The 23964-nt window shown below is 41.4% G+C and overlaps 1 protein-coding gene across 4 annotated transcripts in view; it reads left to right on the top strand.

Annotated features, from left to right (window-relative positions):
- Positions 1-23964, top strand: part of RAP1GAP2 (RAP1 GTPase activating protein 2) — a 1157994-nt gene that overhangs the window by 1097991 nt on the left and 36039 nt on the right. For all 4 annotated transcript variants that reach the window (XM_069761272.1, XM_069761274.1, XM_069761271.1 and 1 more), the window contains 5 exons: positions 3546-3632; positions 3826-3960; positions 15343-15480; positions 16536-16648; positions 20983-21096. In XM_069761272.1, coding sequence (XP_069617373.1) covers positions 3546-3632; positions 3826-3960; positions 15343-15480; positions 16536-16648; positions 20983-21096 — 587 coding nt within the window. The remainder of the gene's footprint in view (positions 1-3545; positions 3633-3825; positions 3961-15342; positions 15481-16535; positions 16649-20982; positions 21097-23964) is intronic.

Raw genomic sequence — 23964 nt, 5'->3', positions numbered from 1 at the left:
GCAGACGAAAAAAATATCTGCGGGTTTTCTGCGGTTTGTGGTGCAGAACCGCTGCAGCAGGAAGTGCGTAGGCGGAGTGTGGCTGTCCCCCGTGCGCCAATCCCACCCCCCCATGCTCCGATGCCACCCCCCCCGTGCTTCGACGTCCCCCCCCGTGCCCTCATCTCCCCCCCTTATACTTACCGGGCCTCCCGGTGTCCGTCCGTCCGTCTTCTACCTGGGCGCCGCCATCTTCCAAAATGGCGGGCGCATGCGCAGTACACCCGCCGAATCTGCTGGCCGGCCGGCAGATTCGTTCCAGGCACATTTTGATCAGTGTGATAACCTCACAGTGATCAAAATAAAAAAAAAGTAAATGACCCTCCCCCTTTATCACCCCCATAGGTAGTAACAATAATAAAATAATTTATTTTTTTTCCCCCACTACAGTTAGAACTAGGGTTAGGGTTAGGGGTAGGGGTAGGTTTAGGGTTAGGGGTAGGGTTAGGGGTAGGGTTAGGGTTAGGGGTAGGGGTAGGGTTAGGGGTAGGGTAAGGGGTAGGGTTAGGGTTAGGGGTAGGGGTAGGGTTAGGGGTAGGGTTAGGGTTAGTGGTAGGGTTAGGGGTAGGGTTCGGGTTAGGGTTAGGGGTAGGGTTAGGGGTAGGGTTAGGGGTAGGGTTAGGGTTAGGGGTAGGGTTAGGGTATTTTCAGCCATTTTAACCCTAAAAAAACTTCCTAGAAAACACACAGACTGCAGAGAAAATTGCATAAAAAACCGCACTAAAAACCGCATCAAAAAACACATCAAAAAACGCACCAAAAACGCCCCAAAAAACGCACCTGCGTTTTCTGCCAAGAGCTGCGGTTTTTAGTGCAGAAAAAAAAGCAGGGAAATCAGGAACGTGTGAACATGGCCTTATACTGTTTAACCCTTTACCTCCCAGCATGGAGTGCTTCCCCTGTAAATAACCTGTTAACCCTTGCTCTGCCTCCCATCCATCACTGCATCCCACGTTCCTGATAGCATCTTTCACATTCACTCATGTAATCCCCTTCTGAACAGACACCTGCCACTGACAACCCACAGCCCCCTAATAGTGACTCAGGGAACCGAGTAGGGCATGACTCAACGAAATGAAGAAATGTATTCTCTCAGCCAATATCTCTGAGCTCAGCTGGGAGCAGACCATCATTTGGAAAGAAAATGAGTGCCAGCTTTTGGCAGTCAAAATATTAGTCATGATTCTCCCTGAGCTGTCATAAATGTATCAGCATGTCAGCTACCAAGCCTGTGAGTCCCTGCTGGTCACACAGAGATGAAAAAGATGCAAAGAAATCTGAATACCAAATGTGTTCATCATGTCTCGCACTTTCTGATTTTTTTACCACTGGGCCCTGCTGGAAGAGTATGCATTACAAAAATCTTTATTAGGATCACGTTGTGTTTGTAATGGATCAAACTGTACCCGAGTCATGTCTTAACATTGTAAGTAGTTGGCTCAGCTTTAGAGGGCAATGGATCCTATGAATGAAAATGAAACTGCACAACTCGATTCACAACTTTTTTAGGAACTTCCATAGAAGTGAATCGAGAGAGCTGCACATGCCCGGCCTACTCTCGAAATCTAGAGCGACACTGAACCGGGACTGGGTCTTAAGATTGGTGTGTATTCCAAAGGTGGGATTCTCAGCTATCAGTAATAGTTGGGATATCCTGTGGATAAAACATAAGTGGCTTAAATGGGAGTGCCCCATTCACTATATATTCGGTGGAAAGCTCCCAGTGGTGATGCTCATCAGTTATGTTAGCTTTGGCAATGCTGAGACTTCAAAGATTATTGTGCTTATTGCAGCCAATACAGTAACCAGGGCAGTGCCCTCAATGTTCCTCACATCCTGAATGCTAGATGACACTACAAACTACAGTACTAAGAAGGTGCAGATGACCAGAATGATTGTCAGAAAACTATACACTGTGTGGAAGAATATATACTGCATGCTCATGTGTAATAATGCCTCCATTCAAAAATCGGACTCGTGACCTCCATTTTCATGTTCAGTGGTGGTTGCTACGGGGTGATCCCCCAGCAAACATAAAATTACTACCTAGCCTGTTATTGGATCGTTACCACTTTTTTAATGGTCCATTCACGTTTCCATTTAACATTTTCTTATTTAAATTTTATTTTTTGGGGAGTTGAATGTAACTAATATGGCTGGTATGTAATTGTTTTGTTTATATATGAAAATTCCCTTTAATGGGTGCCATGGTTTCATGTGATTTTTCTTTTATCATATGCAAATAAACCACCCTTTAGGCGGATTGTTGTACAGTTAAATATTTCTTATTTGGATTGTAAAAAAAAATTTCAATTGCAATTCTTTTTAAAATCTCTCATACATCTCATTTTCCTTTTGTGTCCAGTACTGGCAATGGTCACACATGCTAAATATGATAATCCCACTGCTGAAATCCTTTTGTACAAAGGTGTTGTTGGCCACCAGTTTAGAATCAGCCAACTAAAAGCATCTTTATCTTATCACTGCACAAATTAGTAGAAAGTTCGGAATGGCAATTTAAAGAAAATCAGAGTCTGTCATATAAAATGTGTGAGATCTACACCTAGACACAGGCTAAAATGCTAAATATTTTGGGTGACCAATCAGAGAAATGTATTATTTCATTATTAGCCAATTCTTTTCATTTGTCAATATTGATATTACAGTTCCACATCGTAAATTCTACCACCATTCCAGGACTGAGGAACAAGGAACTGTTCAAAATTTTATGATCACCATAAGTCTACATACTAATGACCGTATTTTCGAACCTAATGCTGTCCTTCAAAAAAAAAATGACAGTATTCAGACCAATTTTATTCAATAGGACTGTTCAGACAACATTTTTGCAAATGGTTGCATGAAAAAATTGAGGCATGTAATAACTAGTCTATTCCGTAAATCGAATGAGACTTGCGCCAAAAAAAATTGGTTCCCATATGGATCAACCATATTGCATCTTATTTTTATGGATACATTGCAATTCTGCAACATAGGAAACGGTATTTGGTCTTGTAGGTTTTGAAAACTGCTGTGTATAAAAACAGATATCAGGCAGGTGACAATACAGAGGAAAACAGTGAAGATTTTTGGGGGATGAAAAGTAGACTTCTTTTTATAAGCTCGTGTAAACTTAGTCTAAAACTCCTTTGACTTTTCACTTCTTTCGAAGCATTTACCTTTTCGTCTATGATTGCCTTTTACACAGCTGCATCTCAGTTTTTTTATATCCTTTAGGGAACAGTCAGCTGGATGGGGATCGCAACGCATCAGTTCCACCAACCCGAACGTGACAGCCTGTGTCCTGGTGAGGAGAGCGGACAACCACTCCAAGCATTATGTTGCGATCCCCATCCGAGATACACGGCCATCTGACTCTTTCCTTACAAGCAGTTTCCCCATCATCGTCAGGATCTCTAATTTATGATATAGAGGAGTTTCATGAGTGAAATGACTTCTGCAATAAAACACGTATACAGATTTTGTGATTTTTCTTCTCTTTCTAGAATGCTGAGTTCCGTGAATTTTTACTGACCAAACTCATCAATGGGGAGCATGCCTGCTGCAAGTCTGACAAGTTTGCTAAACTTGAGGTAAGCGAACTCAACACGAATACCTGTAATGCTTACAGTCGTTTAGATACCTTGATTTAGTAATAATTTTATTTCTATAGTGCAGACATATTCTGCATCACATTACACTTCATAAAATATAATTAGATTTATTTGTGTTTTCGTTATTTGTGAGTAAAGGATATCTGCATTATGTATGTCTTCTTTGACCTAGGACCGAACAAGAGCTGCGCTTTTGGACAATCTTCACGATGACCTTCATGTACACACGCAGGCTATGCTTGGCCTAGGTCCAGAGGAAGACAAGCTTGAGAATGGTGCTCATGGTGGCTTCTTGGAGTCTTTCAAAGTGAGTGCATAATAGCCCACCCTAATTAACATTAAAGGCATATTTGTCAGTTCATCTTGGACTCAAAACTAACTCATTGCCTTATATAGGAATTGCGAATATTAATAAAAAAAAAATGCACATATATGCTGAACAGTCATGTGAGTGGAGAAAACATGACTCCAACTTCACCAATGACAGTTTGACTCTAACTCCACTCCATCAATCTTGATTGACATCACTGACATCACTTATCCACTTTACATATACAATACAGTTATGTGAACAAGTGTTTGCCCCTTTCTTGATTTCCTGTTCTTTTGCATGTTTGTCACACTTAAATGTTTCAGATCACCAAACAAATTTAAATATTAGACAAAGATAACACAAGTAAACACAAAATGCAAGTTTTAAATGAAGGTGATGCCACAGGTACGACACAGAATTTGATAACATTAGGTCTTCATATTAAAAAAGTTATATTTTTTTCACTAAAATCTTGCTTTAGCCCCAAATTTCTCACTTCTGCAAGCAGTAGCACCAATAACTGGACCCCACACTTTGATACTCATTTTGTGAGTGCTGCGATACTCCACATGTAGTCAAAAAGCTCTGTTTGGACAAATATCAGGGCTCAGAACGGAAGGAGAAATATTTGAATTTTGGAACACAAATTGACTGAAATAGATTACAGGTGACATATCATATTTGCAGGGCCCCTATGGCGCCCAAACAGCAGAAACCTCCCGTAACTGACCCCATTTTGGAATGTACACCATTGTAGATGACAACAAAAAACTGACACATCAACGTGTTTTGCCCACGGACACATGGTCCGTGGAAACACACTGACACATGGTCTACATGTGTACGTGTCTCCGGTACATGTGAAAACTGTCACCACATGTACCGGACACACTGACATGTGAAAGAGGCCTAACACAGGTAATGAGTGCAGAGTAGAAAGGCTTCTTAAAGAAAAACTAACAGTTTTTTTATTTTCAGTTTTTTTATTTTTGAGATTCTGTCTCTCACAGTTGAAGTGTATCTATGATAAAAATTACAGACCTCTCCATGCTTTATAATTGGGAAAACATGCAAAATCGGCAGTGAATCAAATACTTATTTTCCCCACTGTATATATATATATATATATTAGTCTTTTTCTAATTGACATCCATTGACCAGATGGCATGTACAAATACCGGGATAGCTGCCAGAACTGACATTTCGAGTGGCTACAAACAGCAGCAGGATGGTTAATTAAAGAGTGCTACTCTGAATTTAGCAGCATTTAAACTTCAAAACGCAGCTCTGGGTTTGATCAGCATTTAAACCCCTGGTACATGTGCTACTTTGGAAGATAATGGTTGGCATGGCCGTCTGGTGAGGTGTGTGACTTGTGATGACATGCTAGATGCTCTACAATTGCCTGAGAGTTCAGTCCTCCTTGTACAGCCGCTTCCAATTACATTCTCATTTGAGACAAATAGGGAGTTTAATAACAATATATTATTCATTAAACTACAAAAATGTGCCATTATCTTGCTAATGAGCATTGAGCTTACTTCAATACATACACTGCTTTATTATTCACATTATTGTTTGGTAATATGCATCAGTAGTGTAGCTGTTGGGAGCACAGATGTTAAAGGGGTTTTCCATGGTATAACTCTTTTCCCATATCACAGGATATGTAAAAAATATTTAATCACTAAGGGTCTGACTGTTCAGACTCCACCAATCACAAGAACCTGGGTCCTATGTCCCGCAGTACCCATTAGTCAGCCATTATGAGAAGAAAGATAAGGTATTGTATATGCACAGGCACTCTCCATAGCTTTTGGAAAAAAATCTTAGGCTTCCTCTGTTCTTTTTTCATTGTCTTGCAAACTCATTAATAGGCAACATTCAAGCAAGGAAATAAAATGGTTACAGATTGAGTCTTGTTCATAGCTTAGAGGTGAATACAGCTGTATTCATCCCCGTGCAATTCTCGGTGAGCTAAATGCCTTACACATGCTGGGAAATCTGTCATCAGATTCATGCTGCACGAACCACAGGCAGCATGAATTAAAAATGCTGACTGTGGATTGTAGCCAGGTACCTTTGTCCCTGAAACACCGCGACCCTTCAGATCAAACATACTTTGAAAAGCTGTCTGTGGGCTATGTGTCTCAGATGACTAATCCAAGACAACTCCTTGGCCGGCTTCTTCTTGCCCTGATCACCATGACTGAACGATCTTTCTATGTAAAATTTTTCAAAACACCTGGTATCATCCTCAATCTTTACTAATTACAGCACAATAAAAATCTGCAATGCTTCAGCCACACAAGGCGTTATTCAATCCATAATAAAGACAAGGGTAACATATGGCTTGACGATGGTCATGTATGGCAGAGTTTTTATGTGCTGTAATTCATAAAGAAGTTTATTGAGGAAGATACCTGGTGCCTTGGGACCTTTTACTTGGATAATTAGACAATACAGAGGAAAGTTGCCCCAGGAGAGCAGAAGTCTGAAGGAGTGCTGCGCGGGAGCCTATGGCATAAAATGTAAGGTCTCTTCATACATATGTATGAAACTGATTGCGTAAGGGAGAAGCTGGCCATGGACTGCATCAAACTAGTCAGCCGAGACGCGTAGACCCTGGTCAGCTTTCCAAGCTTTGTGCAGCCAGTGTCTGATTCATGCTGCCTGTGGTTCAGGGGGCATTAATATGATGAAAAGTTCCCAATAATAATAACAACTTGTCAGGTATTGATGTTTTTCATCAAAGAATGTATATTATTGTATGCACTTCTCAGATAGGTCCCTGCCTGGATCTGAACTTAGACTCTGTAATGCAGGCAGCTTATCCATCACATAGAGGATACCAATACTGCTCAATAGGTACTAATGAGATCCATTGGGTTTTCAGTAGATTGTGCATCATTTCATTGGAAAACATTGAGCAGCATGATGTGGTTTTTTCAGCTGATAGTATGTTACTGGCAAAAAAGGAACACTGTAATTCCATTTCATAGTTTCATAATTTTTACGATTCAAGGTAGACATAAGTTTATCAAGATCAACCTATAACCTAACATGTTAATTCAGAGGAAGGCAAAAACCCTATGAGGCAGGTGCTAGTTTCTTCAATTAGGGGAAAAATTCCTCTCTGACTCCCCATACGGCAATCAGACCCTGGTTAAATGTCTCATCACAGAATTTAGTACGTACCTATTACCTGTATTATATTTTTAAAGAAAGGCATCCAAGCCCTCCTTGAAATTTTGTAGTGAATTAAAAATGTGCCATTTCTCATCCCAAGCCTACAGCTTACATAAATTCCTCTGTAATGTTAAATTATCCTCCTTTTTTTATTGCATTGCAGAGTGTAGTATAATCTGACAATAATATAATTCTACTCTGTAGGCCCTCTACAAGGTCATTAGTAAATATCTTGAAAAGAGGGCCCAATACTGACCTTGTAGTACCTCACTATTAACTGTGACCGAATGAGAATGTGTTCCATTAATAACCACCCTCTGTTTCCTATCACTGAGCTATTTGTTTATCCAATTGCATATATTTCCCAATAGTCCCATTGCTCTCATGTTATGTCCTAACTTTTTATGTGGCACTGTATCAAACACTTTTGAAAAATAAAGATAGAGGACATCCATGGCACTGCCACAGTTCAGTCTGCAACTTACCTCATCTTAGCTGCTGTTCAGATTAGTTTGATAGGACTGATCTCTCATAAACCCAAGATGATGTTGAGTCATGAGGTTATTCTTATTAAGATACTCTAAGATTTTATCTCCTGGAAGACCTTCAAAAATTTTACCCATAGTAGATGTTTACCTTACCAGACTATAATTTTCAGGCTACAATTTTGTCCCCTTTTTAAAAAAAATTGGCACCACATTTGCTATGTGCGAGTCCTGTGGTACAGACCATGTAATTGTAGAATTCTTGAATATTAGTATTCAGAGGTATATGCCATATGGGCCTGGTGACTTCTCTATTAATTGTTTTTAATGCACATCATGCTTGGTTGATTGCAAATGTATGGTAACCCTTATCATGTCATCTGTCATGGAATTTTCTTATGTAAATAATTTAGAGAAAAACGCGTTTAGTAGATTGGCGTTTCCCACACCTTCTTTGACCTTTCCACTTTATTTTAGAGCAGGCCAACACTATCATTTTTGAGTATATTACTGCTTATGTAGTTCAGGAATATTTGGGGATTATTTTTACTTTCTTTGGAAATGAGCCTTCCTGTGTCAATCTTTGCTCATGTGTCCCTTATTTTCCTTAATTTTAACTAACCTCTGCAAAACATCTACTGTATCTATTCATCTACCTATTTTCATTGTAAAATTATTCAGTTACATTTAATGAGGAAGCAATTTTTGAAAAATAATTGGTAAAGCATCATAACATTAGTAAGACAAAAAGTCCTTAAAAGGCTTGGAAACTTGAACAGGCAATTAGATATATCTGACCTTAGACTAAAATATAATTTTGTTTAACCCCTTCCCGACCTTTGACGCCACGTAGGCGTCATGAAAGTCGGTGCCATTCCGACCCATGACGCCTATGCGGCGTCATGGAAAGATCGCGTCCCTGCAGATCGGGTGAAAGGGTTAACTCCCATTTCACCCGATCTGCAGGGACAGGGGGAGTGGTAGTTTAGCCCAGGGGGGGTGGCTTCACCCCCTCGTGGCTACGATCGCTCTGATTGGCTGTTGAAAGTGAAACTGCCAATCAGAGCGATTTGTAATATTTCACCCATTATAACGGGTGAAATATTACAATCCAGCCATGGCCGATGCTGAAATATCATCGGCCATGGCTGGAAATACTAGTGTGCCCCCACCCCACCCCTCCGATCGCCCCCCCACCCCCCCGATCTGGCCGGTACACTGCTCCGGCTCCCCTCCGTCCAGTGCTCCGCTCCCCCCCCGTGCTCGTGTCCGCTCCCCCCGTGCTCCAATCACCCCCCCGTGCTCCAATCACCCCCCCCTGCACTCCAATCCACCCCCCCCCGTGCTCCGTTCCACCCCCCCGTGCTCCATTCCAGCCCCCCCGTGCTCCGTTCCACGCCCCCCGCGCTCCGTTCCACCCCTCCCGCGCTCCGATTCCCCCCCCCGTGCTCCGATCCCCCCCCCGTGGTCCCCCCCACCCCATCATACTTACCGATCCAGCCGTGGTCCCGTCCGTCTTCTCCCGGGCGCCGCCATCTTCCAAAATGGCGGGCGCATGCGCAGTGCGCCCGCCGAATCTGCCGGCCGGCAGATTCGTTCCAAAGTGCATTTTGATCACTGAGATATAATCTATCTCAGTGATCAAAATAAAAAAAATAATAAATGACCCCCCCCCTTTGTCACCCCCATAGGTAGGGACAATAAAAAAATAAAGACATTTTTTTTTTTCCACTAATGTTAGAATAGGGTTAGGGTTAGGGGTAGGGTTAGGGTTAGGGGTAGGGTTAGGGTTAGGGTTAGGGTTAGGGCTAGAGGTAGGGTTAGGGTTAGGGTTAGGGGTAGGGTTAGGGGTAGGGTTAGGGTTAGGGGTAGGGTTAGGGGTAGGGTTAGGGCTAGGGTTAGGGCTAGGGGTAGGGTTAGGGCTAGGGTTAGGGTTAGGAATGTGCACACGTATTCTGGTCCTCTGCGGATTTTTCCGCTGCGGATTTGATAAATCCGCAGTGCTAAACCGCTGCGGATTTATGGCGGATTTACCGCGTTTTTTTCTGCGCATTTCACTGCGGTTTTACAATTGCGATTTTCTATTGGAGCAGTTGTAAAACCGCTGCGGAATCCGCACAAAGAAGTGACATGCTGCGGAATGTAAACCGCTGCGTTTCCGTGCAGTTTTTCCGCAGCATGTGTACAGCGATTTTTGTTTCCCATAGGTTTACATTGAACTGTACACTCATGGGAAACTGCTGCGGATCCGCAGCGTGTGCACATACCTTTAGAATTAGGCTATGTGCACACGGTGCGGATTTGGCTGCGGATCCGCAGCAGTGTTCAATCAGGTTTACAGTACCATGTAAACATATGAAAAACCAAATCCGCTGTGCCCATGGTGCGGAAAATACCGCGCGGGAACGCTGCGTTGTATTTTCCGCAGCATGTCAATTCTTTGTGCGGATTCCGCAGCGTTTTACACCTGTTCCTCAATAGGAATCCGCAGGTGAAATCCGCACAAAAAACACTGGAAATCCGCGGAAAATCCGCAGGTAAAACACAGTGCCTTTTACCCGCAGATTTTTCAAAAATGGTGCGGAAATATCTCACACGAATCCGCAACGTGGGCACATGGCCTTAGGGTTAGGGTTGGAATTAGGGTTGTGGTTAGGGTTAGGGGTGTGTTGGGGTTAGTGTTGTGGTTAGGGGTGTGTTGGGGTTAGGGTTGTGATTAGGATTATGGCTACAGTTGGGATTAGGGTTAGGGGTGTGTTGGGGTTAGTGTTGGAGTTAGAATTGAGGGGTTACCACTGTTTAGGCACATCAGGGGTCTCCAAACGCAACATGGCGCCACCATTGATTCCAGCCAATCTCGTATTCAAAAAGTCAAATGGTGCTCCCTCACTTCCGAGCCCTGACGTGTGCCCAAACAGTGGTTTACCCCCACATATGGGGTACCAGCATACTCAGGACAAACTGCGCAACAATTACTGGGGTCCAATTTCTCCTGTTACCCTTGTGAATCTAAAAAAATGCTTGCTAAAACATAATTTTTGAGGAAAGAAAAATGATTTTTTATTTTCACGGCTCTGCGTTGTAAACGTCTGTGAAGCACTTGGGGGTTCAAAGTGCTCACCACATATCTAGATAAGTTCCTTGGGGGGTCTAGTTTCTAAAATGGGGTCACTTGTGGGGGGTCTCTACTGTTTAGGCACACCAGGGGCTCTGCAAACGCAACGTGACACCCGCAGACCATTCCATCAAAGTCTGCATTTCAAAAGTCACTACTTCCCTTCTGAGCCCCGACGTGTGCCCAAACAGTGGTTTACCCCCACATATGGGGTATCAGCGTACTCAGGAGAAACTGGACAACAACTTTTGGGGTCCAATTTCTCCTGTAACCCTTGGGAAAATAAAAAATTCTGGGCTAAATAATTATTTTTGAGGAAAGAAAACGTATTTATTATTTTCACGGCTCTGCATTATAAACTTCTATGAAGCACTTGGGGGTTCAAAGTGCTCACCACACATCTAGATAAGTTCCTTTCAGGGTCTAGTTTCCAAAATGGGGTCACTTGTGGGGGGTTTCTACTGTTTAGGCACATCAGGGGCTCTGCAAACGCAACGTGACGCCCGCAGAGCATTCCATCAAAGTCTGCATTTCAAAACGTCACTACTTCAATTCCAAGCCCCGGCATGTGCCCAAACAGTAGTTTACCCCCACATATGGGGTATCACCGTACTCAGGAGAAACTGGACAACAACTTTTGGGGTCAAATTTCTCCTGTTACCCTTGGGAAAATTAAAAAATTCTGGGCTAAATAATTATTTTTGAGGAAAGAAAACGTATTTATTATTTTCACGGCTCTGCATTATAAACTTCTATGAAGCACTTGGGGGTTCAAAGTGCTCACCACACATCTAGATAAGTTCCTTTGGGGGTCTAGTTTCCAAAATGGGGTCACTTGTGGGGGGTTTCTACTGTTAAGCCACATCAGGGGCTCTGCAAACGCAACGTGACGCCCACAGAGCATTCCATCAAAGTCTGCATTTCAAAACGTCACTACTTCACTTCCGAGCCCCGGCATGTGCCCAAACAGTGATTTACCCCCACATATGGGGTATCAGCGTACTCAGGAGAAACTGGACAACAACTTTTGGGGTCAAATTTCTCCTGTTACCCTTGGGAAAATAAAAAATTGCAGGCTAAAAGATCATTTTTGAGAAAATAATTTTTTTTTTTATTTTCATGGCTCTGCGTTATAAACTTCTGTGAAGCACTTGGGGGTTCAAAGTCCTCACCACACATCTAGATTAGTTCCTTTGGGGGTCTAGTTTCCAAAATGGTGTCATTTCTGGGGGATCTCCAATGTTTAAGCACACAGGGGCTCTCCAAACGTGACATGGTGTCCGCTAATGATTGGAGCTAATTTTCCATTTAAAAAGCCAAATGGCGTGCCATCCCTTCCGAGCCCTGCCGTGCGCCCAAACAGTGGTTTACCCCCACATATGGGGTATCAGCGTACTCAGGACAAACTGGACAACAATATTTGGGGTCCAATTTCTCCCATTATCCTTGGCAAAATAGGAAATTCCAGGCTAAAAAATCATTTTTGAGGAAAGAAAAATTATTTTTTATTTTCATGGCTCTGCGTTATAAACTTCTGTGAAGCACCTGGGGGTTTAAAGTGCTCAATATGCATCTAGATAAGTTCCTTGGGGGGTCTAGTTTCCAAAATGGGGTCACTTGTGGGGGAGCTCCAATGTTTAGGCACACAGGGGGCTCTCCAAACGCGACATGGTGTCCGCTAACAATTGGAGCTAATTTTCCATTCAAAAAGTCAAATGGCGCGCCTTCCCTTCCGAGCCCTGCCGTGTGCCCAAACAGTGGTTTACCCCCACATATGAGGTATCGGCGTACTCGGGAGAAATTGCCCAACAAATTTTATGATCCATTTTATCCTACTGCCCATGTGAAAATGAAAAAATTGAGGCGAAAATAATTTTTTTGTGAAAAAAAAGTACTTTTTCATTTTTACAGATCAATTTGTGAAGCACCTGAGGGTTTAAAGTGCTCACTAGGCATCTAAATAAGTTCCTTGGGGGGTCTAGTTTCCAAAATGGGGTCACTTGTGGGGGAGCGCCAATGTTTAGGCACACAGGAGCTATCCAAACGCGACATGGTGTCCGCTAACGATGGAAATAATTTTTCATTCAAAAAGTCAAATGGCGCTCCTTCCCTTCCGAGCCTTACCATGTGCCCAAACAGTGGTTTACCCCCACATGTGAGGTATTGGTGTACTCAGGAGAAATTGCCCAACACATTTTAGGATCCATTTTATCCTGTTGCCCATGTGAAAATGAAAAAATTGAGGCTAAAAGAATTTTTTTGTGAAAAAAAAGTACTTTTTCATTTTTACGGATCAATTTGTGAAGCACCTGGGGGTTCAAAGTGCTCACTATGCATCTAGATAAGTTCCTTGGGGCGTCTAGTTTCCAAAATGGGGTCATTTGTGGGGGAGCTCCAATTTTTAGGCACACGGGGGCTCTCCAAACGTGACATGGTGTCCGCTAAAGAGTGGAGCCAATTTTTGATTCAAAAAGTCAAATGGCGCTCCTTCCCTTCCAAGCCCTGCCGTGCGCCCAAACAGTGGTTTACCCCCACATATGAGGTATCAGCGTACTCAGGACAAATTGGACAACAACTTTCGTGGTTCAGTTTCTCCTTTTACCATTGGGAAAATAAAAAAATTGTTGCTAAAAGATAATTTTTGTGACTAAAAAGTTAAATGTTCATTTTTTCCTTCCATGTTGCTTCTGCTGCTGTGAAGCACCTGAAGGGTTAATAAACTTCTTGAATGTGGTTTTGAGTACCTTGAGGGGTGCAGTTTTTAGAATGGTGTCACTTTTGGGTATTTTCAGCCATATAGACCCCTCAAACTGACTTCAAATGTGAGGTGGTCCCTAAAAAAAATGGTTTTGTAAATTTCGTTGTAAAAATGACAAATCGCTGGTCAAATTTTAACCCTTATAACTTCCTAACAAAAAAAAATTTTGTTTCCAAAATTGTGCTGATGTAAAGTAAACATGTGGGAAATGTTATTTATTAACTATTTTGTGTCACATATCTCTCTGGTTTAACAGAATAAAAATTCAAAATGTGAAAATTGCGAAATTTTCAAAATTTTCGCCAAATTTCCGTGTTTATCACAAATAAATGCAGAATTTATTGACCTAAATTTACCACTAACATGAAGCCCAATATGTCACGAAAAAACAATCTCAGAACCGCTAGGATCCGTTGAAGCGTTCCTGAGTTATTACCTCATAAAGGGACACTGGTCAGAATTGCAAAAAACGGCAAGGTCTTTAAGGTCAAAATAGGCTGGGTCTTGAAGGGGTTAAAGGATATTTATGAAGGTTGTGCCTAGAAATTGTTTTTGGGGGAGGATTCTACTGTGATGCCCTCACCAACCTCTCATGATACACTGCATGGAAAATCCAAAATTACTTTTACACAATCTAAAGCAAAGGGTAATTCGCATGATACACATGCGCACTGGGTCCACAGGAGTGGGAGTCCAGCATATAAGTGGTTTTGTTAGCTACTACCAACCTCCCTTTTGTTAACCTCTTATCCACTTACAATAGCCTGACTTCCTATGGTCTAGTAAAACAATGTACTTGTGGTCCCAAGTGCCACTTCAGTCTAGTGTGCCCGTAATCTGGGTCATGGGTTCCTGAAATGGTGGTTAGGGGTATGTTTCAGGGTAAGATAGGAGGCGCTATAAATATACCAAAATTGCTGATCTATTTAGTAAAACACATTCTTAAAGGGGTTGTCCCACCAATATGTGTCACATGTATTGCACGGATTATATAAAAAAATTAATAAAAGTCATATACATGCTCTTAAAGAAACATTCCAGTGTTGTGACATTTACAAAGTGTACCCCAATGTGCATGTGCAATGCCCAGCTACTGAGCTGGATGCCCCTGGTTATACAAGCTCAGTCACTCTCCCCACAGACTGTTTTGTGCATAGTGATTGGCCGTTCAGTGCAGACCAGCCAATAGAAATAACTTCCTGCCCTACAAACTATTTCTATTGGCTGTTCTGCCGTATATTTTATTTCACAGTTGATTGGTTGATTGCAATCATTCCCCATTATTTCTTGTTCTTTTCTTATGTTGTCTAATATGCATATTCTTTGATAATGGCTAAGCAGTTTCTAACAAGACATAGCAAAAACAAAGTTGACCTTTACCTTTATCAAATATACCAGCTGCTGTGGCTTACTTACAGGGGTTTCTTATGTCCTTTGCCTTTAAGTCTATTAATATTGGTATAGTACTGTCCATAAGGTACAGGCTGTCAAAGCGTGACATTTTCTTCAGAGCCCTATTATACATAAGCTTCTGTGTTTCATCTTGAAAGGCCACGGTCCGACAATATGCTTGGAAAGTATGGTTTCTACTAGAGTAGCAATGAAAAATATAACAGATAACACATCAAAGGAAAACTAGCAAAGAATATAAATGTATCAGATGAAAGTATGTTTGAGGACAAGGTCAAGTTCAACTGGTAATATATGTTGGGATTATTCTTTATGCCATAAACAATGGAGCTTATCTGATGACAAACATTCTCTGGTGGCTTTATGGGCTGCACATGATAAAGTCTTATTTATTTTCCTGTGTCTTTTCTTTGTCTAAGAGAGCTATCCGGGTACGCAGTCATTCCATGGAAACTATGGTGGGAAATCAAAAAAAGCATCAGACCGGGGGCATATCTGGGAGCCTGAGTGGAGGAATTGTGCACACAACTGCTGAAATGACCAAAACCACATTCTCTGTAAGCACTGTTAATATTAAAGAGTATCTTCTCTTTCCAGAATATGATCAGCTTTGGGAGTGGACTAGCTCTTCTTAAAGGGTACCTGTTAACCAGAGAAATGCTACTTACTTGAAAATTTAGGGGTAAAATACAGATGAATAATAGTTAAATCATGTATAGTCTGCTTACTGGAGAAGCGGCTACAGGGAGAAAATAAAATAAAGTTTTATTCTCCCTGCAGGCGCTTGCTTCTAGTCATTGGGGTGGTCCAGTAACTTGTTACTACACGGTGAGCGCTCTGTAATCACTCTCTAGTACACTGATTAACAACCTGCTCGGCAGCGTATCTGTGCAGCACATTAGTGCAGGACAGGCTGTCAATCAAATCAAAGTGACGAGGACGAGGAGTGATTACAGCCACCGCTCACTCTGTAGTGACTGCTGACTGTTGCCACTCCCTGCGATGCGCCGATGACTGAAAATGTGCAGCTGTAGCATGAATAAAACTGTTTTCTCCCTGTAGCAGCTTCTCCAGTAAGCAGGCATCATGGGATTTACATGCTGTTTGCTTGCACATTACCCATGTGTCTGCAGAAATATTGCATCACTCGAGGTATGAGTTTGCTTTATGGATCATCCTTCATTGACAAATAATGCTTTATAGGAAAAGGTTTGCATATGAAATATTGCATAGATCGAATGTCTCCTATACACCTTAGAAGTTGAAGTGAGAGGGACACCTGTCTTCTTGCAAAGCGAAGCAATGAAACATGTGGCTGCCCTCAAAAAATGCAAGCGCAAACTGGTGCAATTTTTGATGATCCTAAGCAGCGACCCAGAATCCGTCTGTATTAGACAAGAATCTGCCCTTTTTCTATTTGTAGTATAGCAAGAAGCAGGTTGCAGATAAAAGGGAACAACACAGGTCTGCAGGCTCGGACTGCACATCGAGTTTGTTAGTAGTCTGAGACCTTGGAAATGCAAAGAACTGCAGTTAGCTAAGTTTCTTCATTTTTCTTTTTAGAAACAATAAAAAATAATTATTTGCTTTGTTCTCGTAAATGTTTTTGTAGCCTCCTGCTGTGGTGACAAAGACACAGTCCAAGAGTCCAATAAAACGGAGATCTGGTCTCTTCCCTCGATTGCACACTGGAGCTGAAGTACCGTCTGAAACTCGGGCGAGATGGTAAACTTTGTCTTCCATTATTGAAACATCTTACAGTTTGGCACCGGGGTTTCCTTTACACATCTTACAGTTTGGCACCGGGGTTTCCTTTACACATTATACAACTTATATAAGGTTATCGTTCTCATGAGGAAAAGAGATTTCTGAATTATCTCTGGAGTTACTGATGCTGTAGGTCCTCCCTACATGCATCCATCTACTGATCACATTGGAATCAGTCTCCATCTATCTGATGCTTTGTGTACTCGCAGCATGTCTCTTTTCTTTTGACTTTTATAAATGTTATACTTCACAGTTTCTTCAAACAGGATAACTTTTAGAAAGTACATGAGGTTCCTATTACTGTATTACACTAAATAGTCTGCTGCTGCTATTGTTTCCTAACTGGCAAAAGCATCACTTAAATGTCTCTCAACCTTTTGTTTCCCAAAGGTTATGTTCACACAAACGTACCTTGGTCACATGCTATCCATGTAAAAACTGAACGCACATAGACAACACTCGGACCAATATTTTCCAATGTATAGTTCACAGTGACTTCTTTTCATAGATCCCAGTGAAATAATTTGCCACATGCTCAAGTTTGTTGCAATTTGCATACCCAGATTGCTGCTTGTCAATACTAGGTAGCTCCTGCACCCATCCACTATGCGGGCAGTCACATAAAGCTGAACACGTAGCCAGTCACTTTTGCAATTTGACTGGTTGAATACATTTTGTGGATGTGTGTACTTAGCCTAAAGCTGGCCATACACAAAAATGGCTGGCAGCCAAAACAATGCTGCAGCCAATCTTTAGGTTTACAGTCATTTCATATCCTATATACTCGTATATTTCGTATACTATATACTCATTCGACCAAGTGCTCCTGTGTTATCTATGAGAAAACCCCAGCCCCATCTCTGCTGGCTTTACCGGAGATGGGCCAAAGTGGTGTGGTTGCAAAATTGTATCCCAGCAGTCACTTGCACTAAAATTAGGCAACTTTCAAGGCTTTTTATGCCAGAATACTGGCATAAAAGTTTTGTTGAATTGAGCCCAAAATTTACACACTGAGATAGATCTAAGGTAGGAGGAGACTGGGTTTCTAGCTATAAGCAGGGGTTCTAGCAGTCAGACCCTCTCTGATCTAGCTTGGTGGGGTCATAGGATACTATTACCATTTGCTTTCCATATCCCCAGGAACCAGATATCCATTTTCTGTCTCTTTTTTTAATGCTTTATAGTGCCATTTAGTTGGCTTGACCTCATCTTGATAGGTCAACACCAGTGCCAGCGTCACCACCCGGCACACATGGGCAAGTGTCAGGGCCCTGAACGAATGGGAGGGGCCACTCAGCATCGAGGACCAACACGCTGTGGGGCCTGTGAGGCAAGGGAGACCAGTGCCAGCACTGGCGCTGGGCCCTCCCTCAAATACTCACCTATCTTCATTTCCTGCAGCTCTAGTGTCTTCAGCATCACTGTCTTCTGACTCTGTGACGTCTCAGGGCAGAGGGTGCAATGACGTCACTACAGCACACCCTCTGTTGAGTAGTGCAGAATGTCAAAAGATGCTGAGGAGACCGTACCTGTGTGGAGAGTTTAGTATTTGATTTTTTTTATGTATGGAGCATTATGTGGGCCGTTTATACTGTATGGAGCAATATATGGGGCCCATTATACTGTATGAAACATTATATGGGGCTCATTATACTGTATGGAGCATTATATGGGGGCCATTAAATACTGTATGGAGCAATATATGGGGCCCATAATACTGTATGGAGGACTATGTAGTGCCTATAATACTGTATGGAGGACTATGTAGTGCCTATAATACTGTATGGAGGACTATGTGGTGCCCACAATACTGTATGAAGGACTATGTGGTGCCCATAATTTTGTAAGAAAGACTATGTGCTGCCCATAATTTTGTATGGATGACTATCTGGTGCCCATAATATTATATGAAGGACTATGTTCTGCCCATAATACTGTATGGAGGACTATACTGTCTGGTCTAAAATGATAAGTCTGCAGTCACTCTGTGTGATGTGCGATGCAAGGATTCGCCAGTTTCTGAGCTATTGTAGAATTTACAATATATATCACTCATGTATTGTAAGAAGTGAAATCTTTTGTATTGTACTATACCTATATTTCATCATGAATAGTAGTGTGTGTTAAAGGGTGCCCACTGAGATTCTTTCGCCAGGGGCCCATGAAAACCTGGAGCAGAGCCTGGTCAACACACTGGGTCTATAACTGATCTATAATAACTCAAGTATATTCCTATAGCTAGAAAGTTGTTCAAAGCATATGAATTTGTATGCTTCCATTAGAAAGTATCTATTGATGACTTTTATGACCAATGTTTCCTGGATTAAAACAACAATAAATATGTGTAAATGCTTCCTATCATTAGTAATTACTAGGAAATTACTTGTGACGAGAGTGCAGGGTAAACCTGTTTCCACTAGTATATAGCAGGAGCTGTGCAAATTTATCTTCTAAGAAAAAAATAGATTTTCCATCTCCTTTGTAAAAGGTTAAGCTGCGGTAGCAATCAGATGCCTATGGTGAGTTATTTACAAGAAGAAAGTGAACGTTCCAAATTATACAGGCAAAAACGATGCTGACTTTTGAAATACTGGGATAAAGCTGTGACCGATAATGAGTTTTCTAATGATAGCACCGGCCACATAAATACTAAATAAACCAAAATTCTGGTATCTCTTCCAAACAGTGCTCAATGTAAACCGAATGCACAACTTGCACAATTCAGTTATTTACTGTTCCTATGATTCTTATCACATTGATAGGTATATATCAGTACCACATTATGGGACTGTTTTTTTGCTACTTCTCTCTGAGGGCAGCATAAAGTAGGGGTAGAGACTCCAATTTCAGAAGTGTCTCAGTTTTATCTGCCGAGCCCTGTTCGTCTTCTCAGTCATAAGCTCCTGCTAAGTAGTCCTTGGAATTCAAGACCCCTGGCTATTCCTGCCTACCACTGTCCTTTCACCTTCTAGGCAGGAATCTGTCTAGATTTACAATGATTGATTTGGCCTAAAGGTTGCTATTAACACACGTTAAAGGGGTCTTCTCAAGTTATTTGATTCAGTTAGCTAGACAGCATGAAAGTTTATAACTGACCTTTTTCAATTTTTGTCATTTTCTTGTAACGTGATTTTTTTTCTTTTTTAGCGTAGAGCTTGTTTCCTGGCCAGCCAACTTTGCACATTACTTAAATTCCAGGAAAGGGGTTGACTCTTAACATACCAGTCACCTATCTATGGGACATTGATTTCTATGCAGCCGTTACCCATACACCTCCTCCCTTTCTCTCTCAGCTCTTGACCGAGCTGATCTTATAAATCCTGTAGAATCACAATCCTTCGCACCCAGAATCATGGATCTCACTGTCTGGATCTGTGTGTTTGTTCAAATGCACTGTTATCCCTATATGAAAATATAATGATAAAAATATAGATTCAGAACTAGCACTGATAGCTGAATATGTCAGAGAAGAACTTGTACTGAACGTTAACGTTCTTCTAATACTACTGCTCTGCCTCTCACCAGAACTGTCACTCAAGGAGGAAAGCCCACCCTCCCAGAAACCAGGAAGTAAGGAGACTGGGAAGTTGTATGCTGCTAAAGAGACTACATTTGAATAATCCTTTAAGAGGAATTTATCTAAACAAGTTTAAGTAAAAAAGTAAAGACATAGTTCATGGCAGCCAAACAAGTTCTAAAATTTTCCAAAATATGAAAGCTAAGATCTGATTGGTTCTGACAGGTGGCTCCTCTACGTCTCCCCTGCACTGTTTTTTTATACATCACCCTCATTATGTAACTTAGTAAAAACCTATGCTGAACCACATCGGCTACCAACATAGCCTAGCCAATTATATATTTTCTTTTTCTTGGTACAACTCTGTTTTACTTGTTTTTTATGTCCTCCATAGTTTACATATATATTTCCATTATGTTGCACGTATTCTAAATTACAGCCTTTATTATGGTCTAAAGTTTCACTAATAACTCCATAGGCTTCAAAACTCACATTGCATTATAGAGACTTGGCTAAGCTAAGTTTTGATACCAACAAGCTCATTGACTGTTTCCAGCTAACAAAATGATGAATGCTGCTTTGAAGGTCAAAACGAATAATGTGTATATATAAGTTTTTCAACCTTTTAGGTATGTTATTGACATAACAATACTTTTTATTTATCTAAAGATTATGTTTTTTTCATATTCAGCAAGAGTTTCATTGCCTACATTCACTTTCACAATTGATTATTTGCTGCTTTTAGTTGTAGTAATTATTTATTTCCTATTGACAGTGACAGCATGTCTGCTGTGCAAAAAACTCCAGATTGTGGCCACTCATCACAGGATGTAAAATCTGAAACCTCATCAAATCCCAGTTCCCCAGAGATATGTCCCAACAAAGAAAGGTAAAAATAATAATGTCAGAATAATGCGCCAGTGATTATGAAATGCGTGGTGCCAGAACAATTTGTTTTTATTTAAATTATTATATGCTATATGGGACATAATGATATATAGTCTAATATATTAGAAGTTTCTGGATGTGTATTCTATTCAGATTTCATTAAGTGTATATTAAAGAGGTTGTCTACTTAAGGCCCCAATCATTTACTCCATTAAGCCTTGCGGATAGCATAGGTGTTCTCTACGTCTGGGTTGAAGCCCCATCCCATAGATACTGTAGAAATACAGGGCTTTGAGCTTTGTATTTTTGCACTCTGTCTGGTCTCCCACACATGGCAGACAGCGCCGCGGCACCTGTGTTATTTTGTTCTTCTCTCCTGCCTAAAGAGAATGTCTCAATGCAAAAAAGGGACCATTATGGGAGGTGCAGACAATGAGACTCGGTGCGTCATGTGACCAAAATACCAATTGTGGAAGTGGGGACTTATGGCAAAAAACAAACTGTAAAAATGGTGTTTAGAATGGTATATATTTCAATGGCTGTATGACAACTGATTCGGGAGAACCCTTTTAAGTGACTTGGGCTCTGTTACAGTGAAGGGGATGCCACACTAATTAAAAGCAGTAATTCTAAGGACTGACAGAAGTCCTAGCATTTGAAGTCCTATCAATCAATAAGAGATGGCATATTGTCGTGATATGTCATCACTTTCCATGGTAGGAACTCACCTTTAAGACATATAATCTTCTACTGAGAGATCAGGTTTATACAGAAAAGGTAGATCCTTGTGCCAGGGGTTAACCTTGACTCTAGCTATGTTGGGTATGCACATGAAAGACTAAAGGCTCATTCAGACATCCATGGACATCAATCCAAGATCTGGTGGTGGCTCTCTTAACCCGAGAGGAACAGCCTCACACAAAACGCACAAAGCTGTTACGCTCGGGTCAGAGACCCCAGGCCACTCTGTGCATTAGAGGTCAAGTATCAGACCAATGTGCTCGGACATCTGAACTCATGTTTTAGCACCAATGTAGGTAGTTGAAGGAAATCAAGAAAATAGTCATATGAAATTATATAGTAATAGTAATCAGAATTTTCCATCACATCTTCTCATAAATCGGAGATAATTCATCTTCATGCTCTATTGCAATTGTTCTGTAATTCTTGTCAGGCTACAACCTACAAGAACATGATTTTTTTCCACTGGGAAATTTCCATTGCTATTTTGTGCAAGCCTGAGCAGTTCTATTTCTGATAAAGATGCAGACACATTCTTCTCCTCCCCATTACTACGTGAACTTCAATCCATGTAATCACCGAAAGTATGAATGTCCCCTAAGGTGGAGAGCCACATTCAGGTCCTGAATGCAGTTTTTATGATGAAAAAGTTTTTCTGGTACCAGAATATTGATTGCCATAGGGATATGTAATAATTATCAGATTGGTGGGGACTCGACTCTGAACACCACCATTGGCCAACTGTTTGAAGCGGCTATGCGCTGACACAAACACTTTTACCTCTTTAGTGTATAAGGCACAACACTGCGCAGCCGCTGTAACATAGATACGATACGATACACTTTATTGATCCTGTGGGAAAATATGGTATCACAGCGGCACAACTTACATCATAAGAATCATAAAATGAATTACTTAATTGACATGACAGTTTGTTGACAGAAGAACATTATACATTAGAATAGGACATACACAGCGGGTGGACTGAAAAGTAGAAGAAATAAAGTGGACAATCACCTTTATGATTTAACCCTAATGTTATTGTTGTACATCCCTATAGCAGTTGGCACAAACAATTTCCTATATTTTTCCTTCTACACCTCAGAAGTATTAGCCGGTTGCTGAAGGTGCTCTTCTGTCTCATGAATAGCTCAAATAGTGGATGTGCATTATTGTTCATAATCGCCATACACTTTTTCAGAGTTCTTCTCTCCACTACCTCCTCAACAGAGTCCAGATTGCAGCCCACAGCAGAACTTGCCTTCTTAATAATCTTATTCAGCTTATTAGCATCAGAGGCCCGCACACTACTACCCCAGCACGTGATTGCAAAAAAGATGGCACTTGCCACCACAGACTGGTAGAACATTTCTAACATTTTGCTGCACACATTAAAAGACCTCAGTTTCCTTAGGGTGCAGATAGATGTAGTGATGGCAACTTTGCATGAATGTTGCAGCTCATATGCGGTGATGCAGAGAGTCACACACCAACTAATCTGATATGGATGGCCACAATTACTCCTTTTCTAAAAAAAAAGTTTGCTGGTTGTCCTGAAACAGTACCATTATCATTAATTTCCATTCATATCAATGGGACTGAGCTGCAATGCTACACACAACCTATGAGCAAGAGTGCACGGTTTTGGAAATCAAGAAGCAGGCCCTTTTTTCTTAAGCTAGACAACTTTCTTAAACTAAATAGCTTACAGTTATCCCCTTTTTGGCGTATGACATACAGGTACATCAAAGGACGCCTCCCCCTCTTTGATGTGGGCTCCAGCACTGAGCCCGCATCTTTTCAGGCACATGACAGCTGATTTGATCTGCTGTCATGTGCCCCTATCAGCCATGGGTGGAATCACAATCCACTTGGTGCTGTTAACACATTAAATGCCGCTGTCAATCTCTGACAGCGGCATTTAACATGGACGCGCCTGAAGCGCATTACAAACCACAGCAATCTGCACCCCTGTCACATGATCGCGGGGCGGGGAGGGTTGGCATGACAACAGGAGACCCCCATGCTTATCATTGCCTATCTGCTATGATCACCTCCATGCGTTTATAGCAGATGATCATTTCTACTACACTCCCCTGCTATGATTAGCACAAGCGATCAGAAGATC

Source organism: Ranitomeya imitator, chromosome 3 (genome assembly GCF_032444005.1).
Source record: "Ranitomeya imitator isolate aRanImi1 chromosome 3, aRanImi1.pri, whole genome shotgun sequence".
Classification (NCBI taxonomy): domain Eukaryota; kingdom Metazoa; phylum Chordata; class Amphibia; order Anura; family Dendrobatidae; genus Ranitomeya; species Ranitomeya imitator.
Note: the sequence above shows the minus strand (reverse complement) of the source record. Positions and strands in the feature narration are given on the sequence as shown.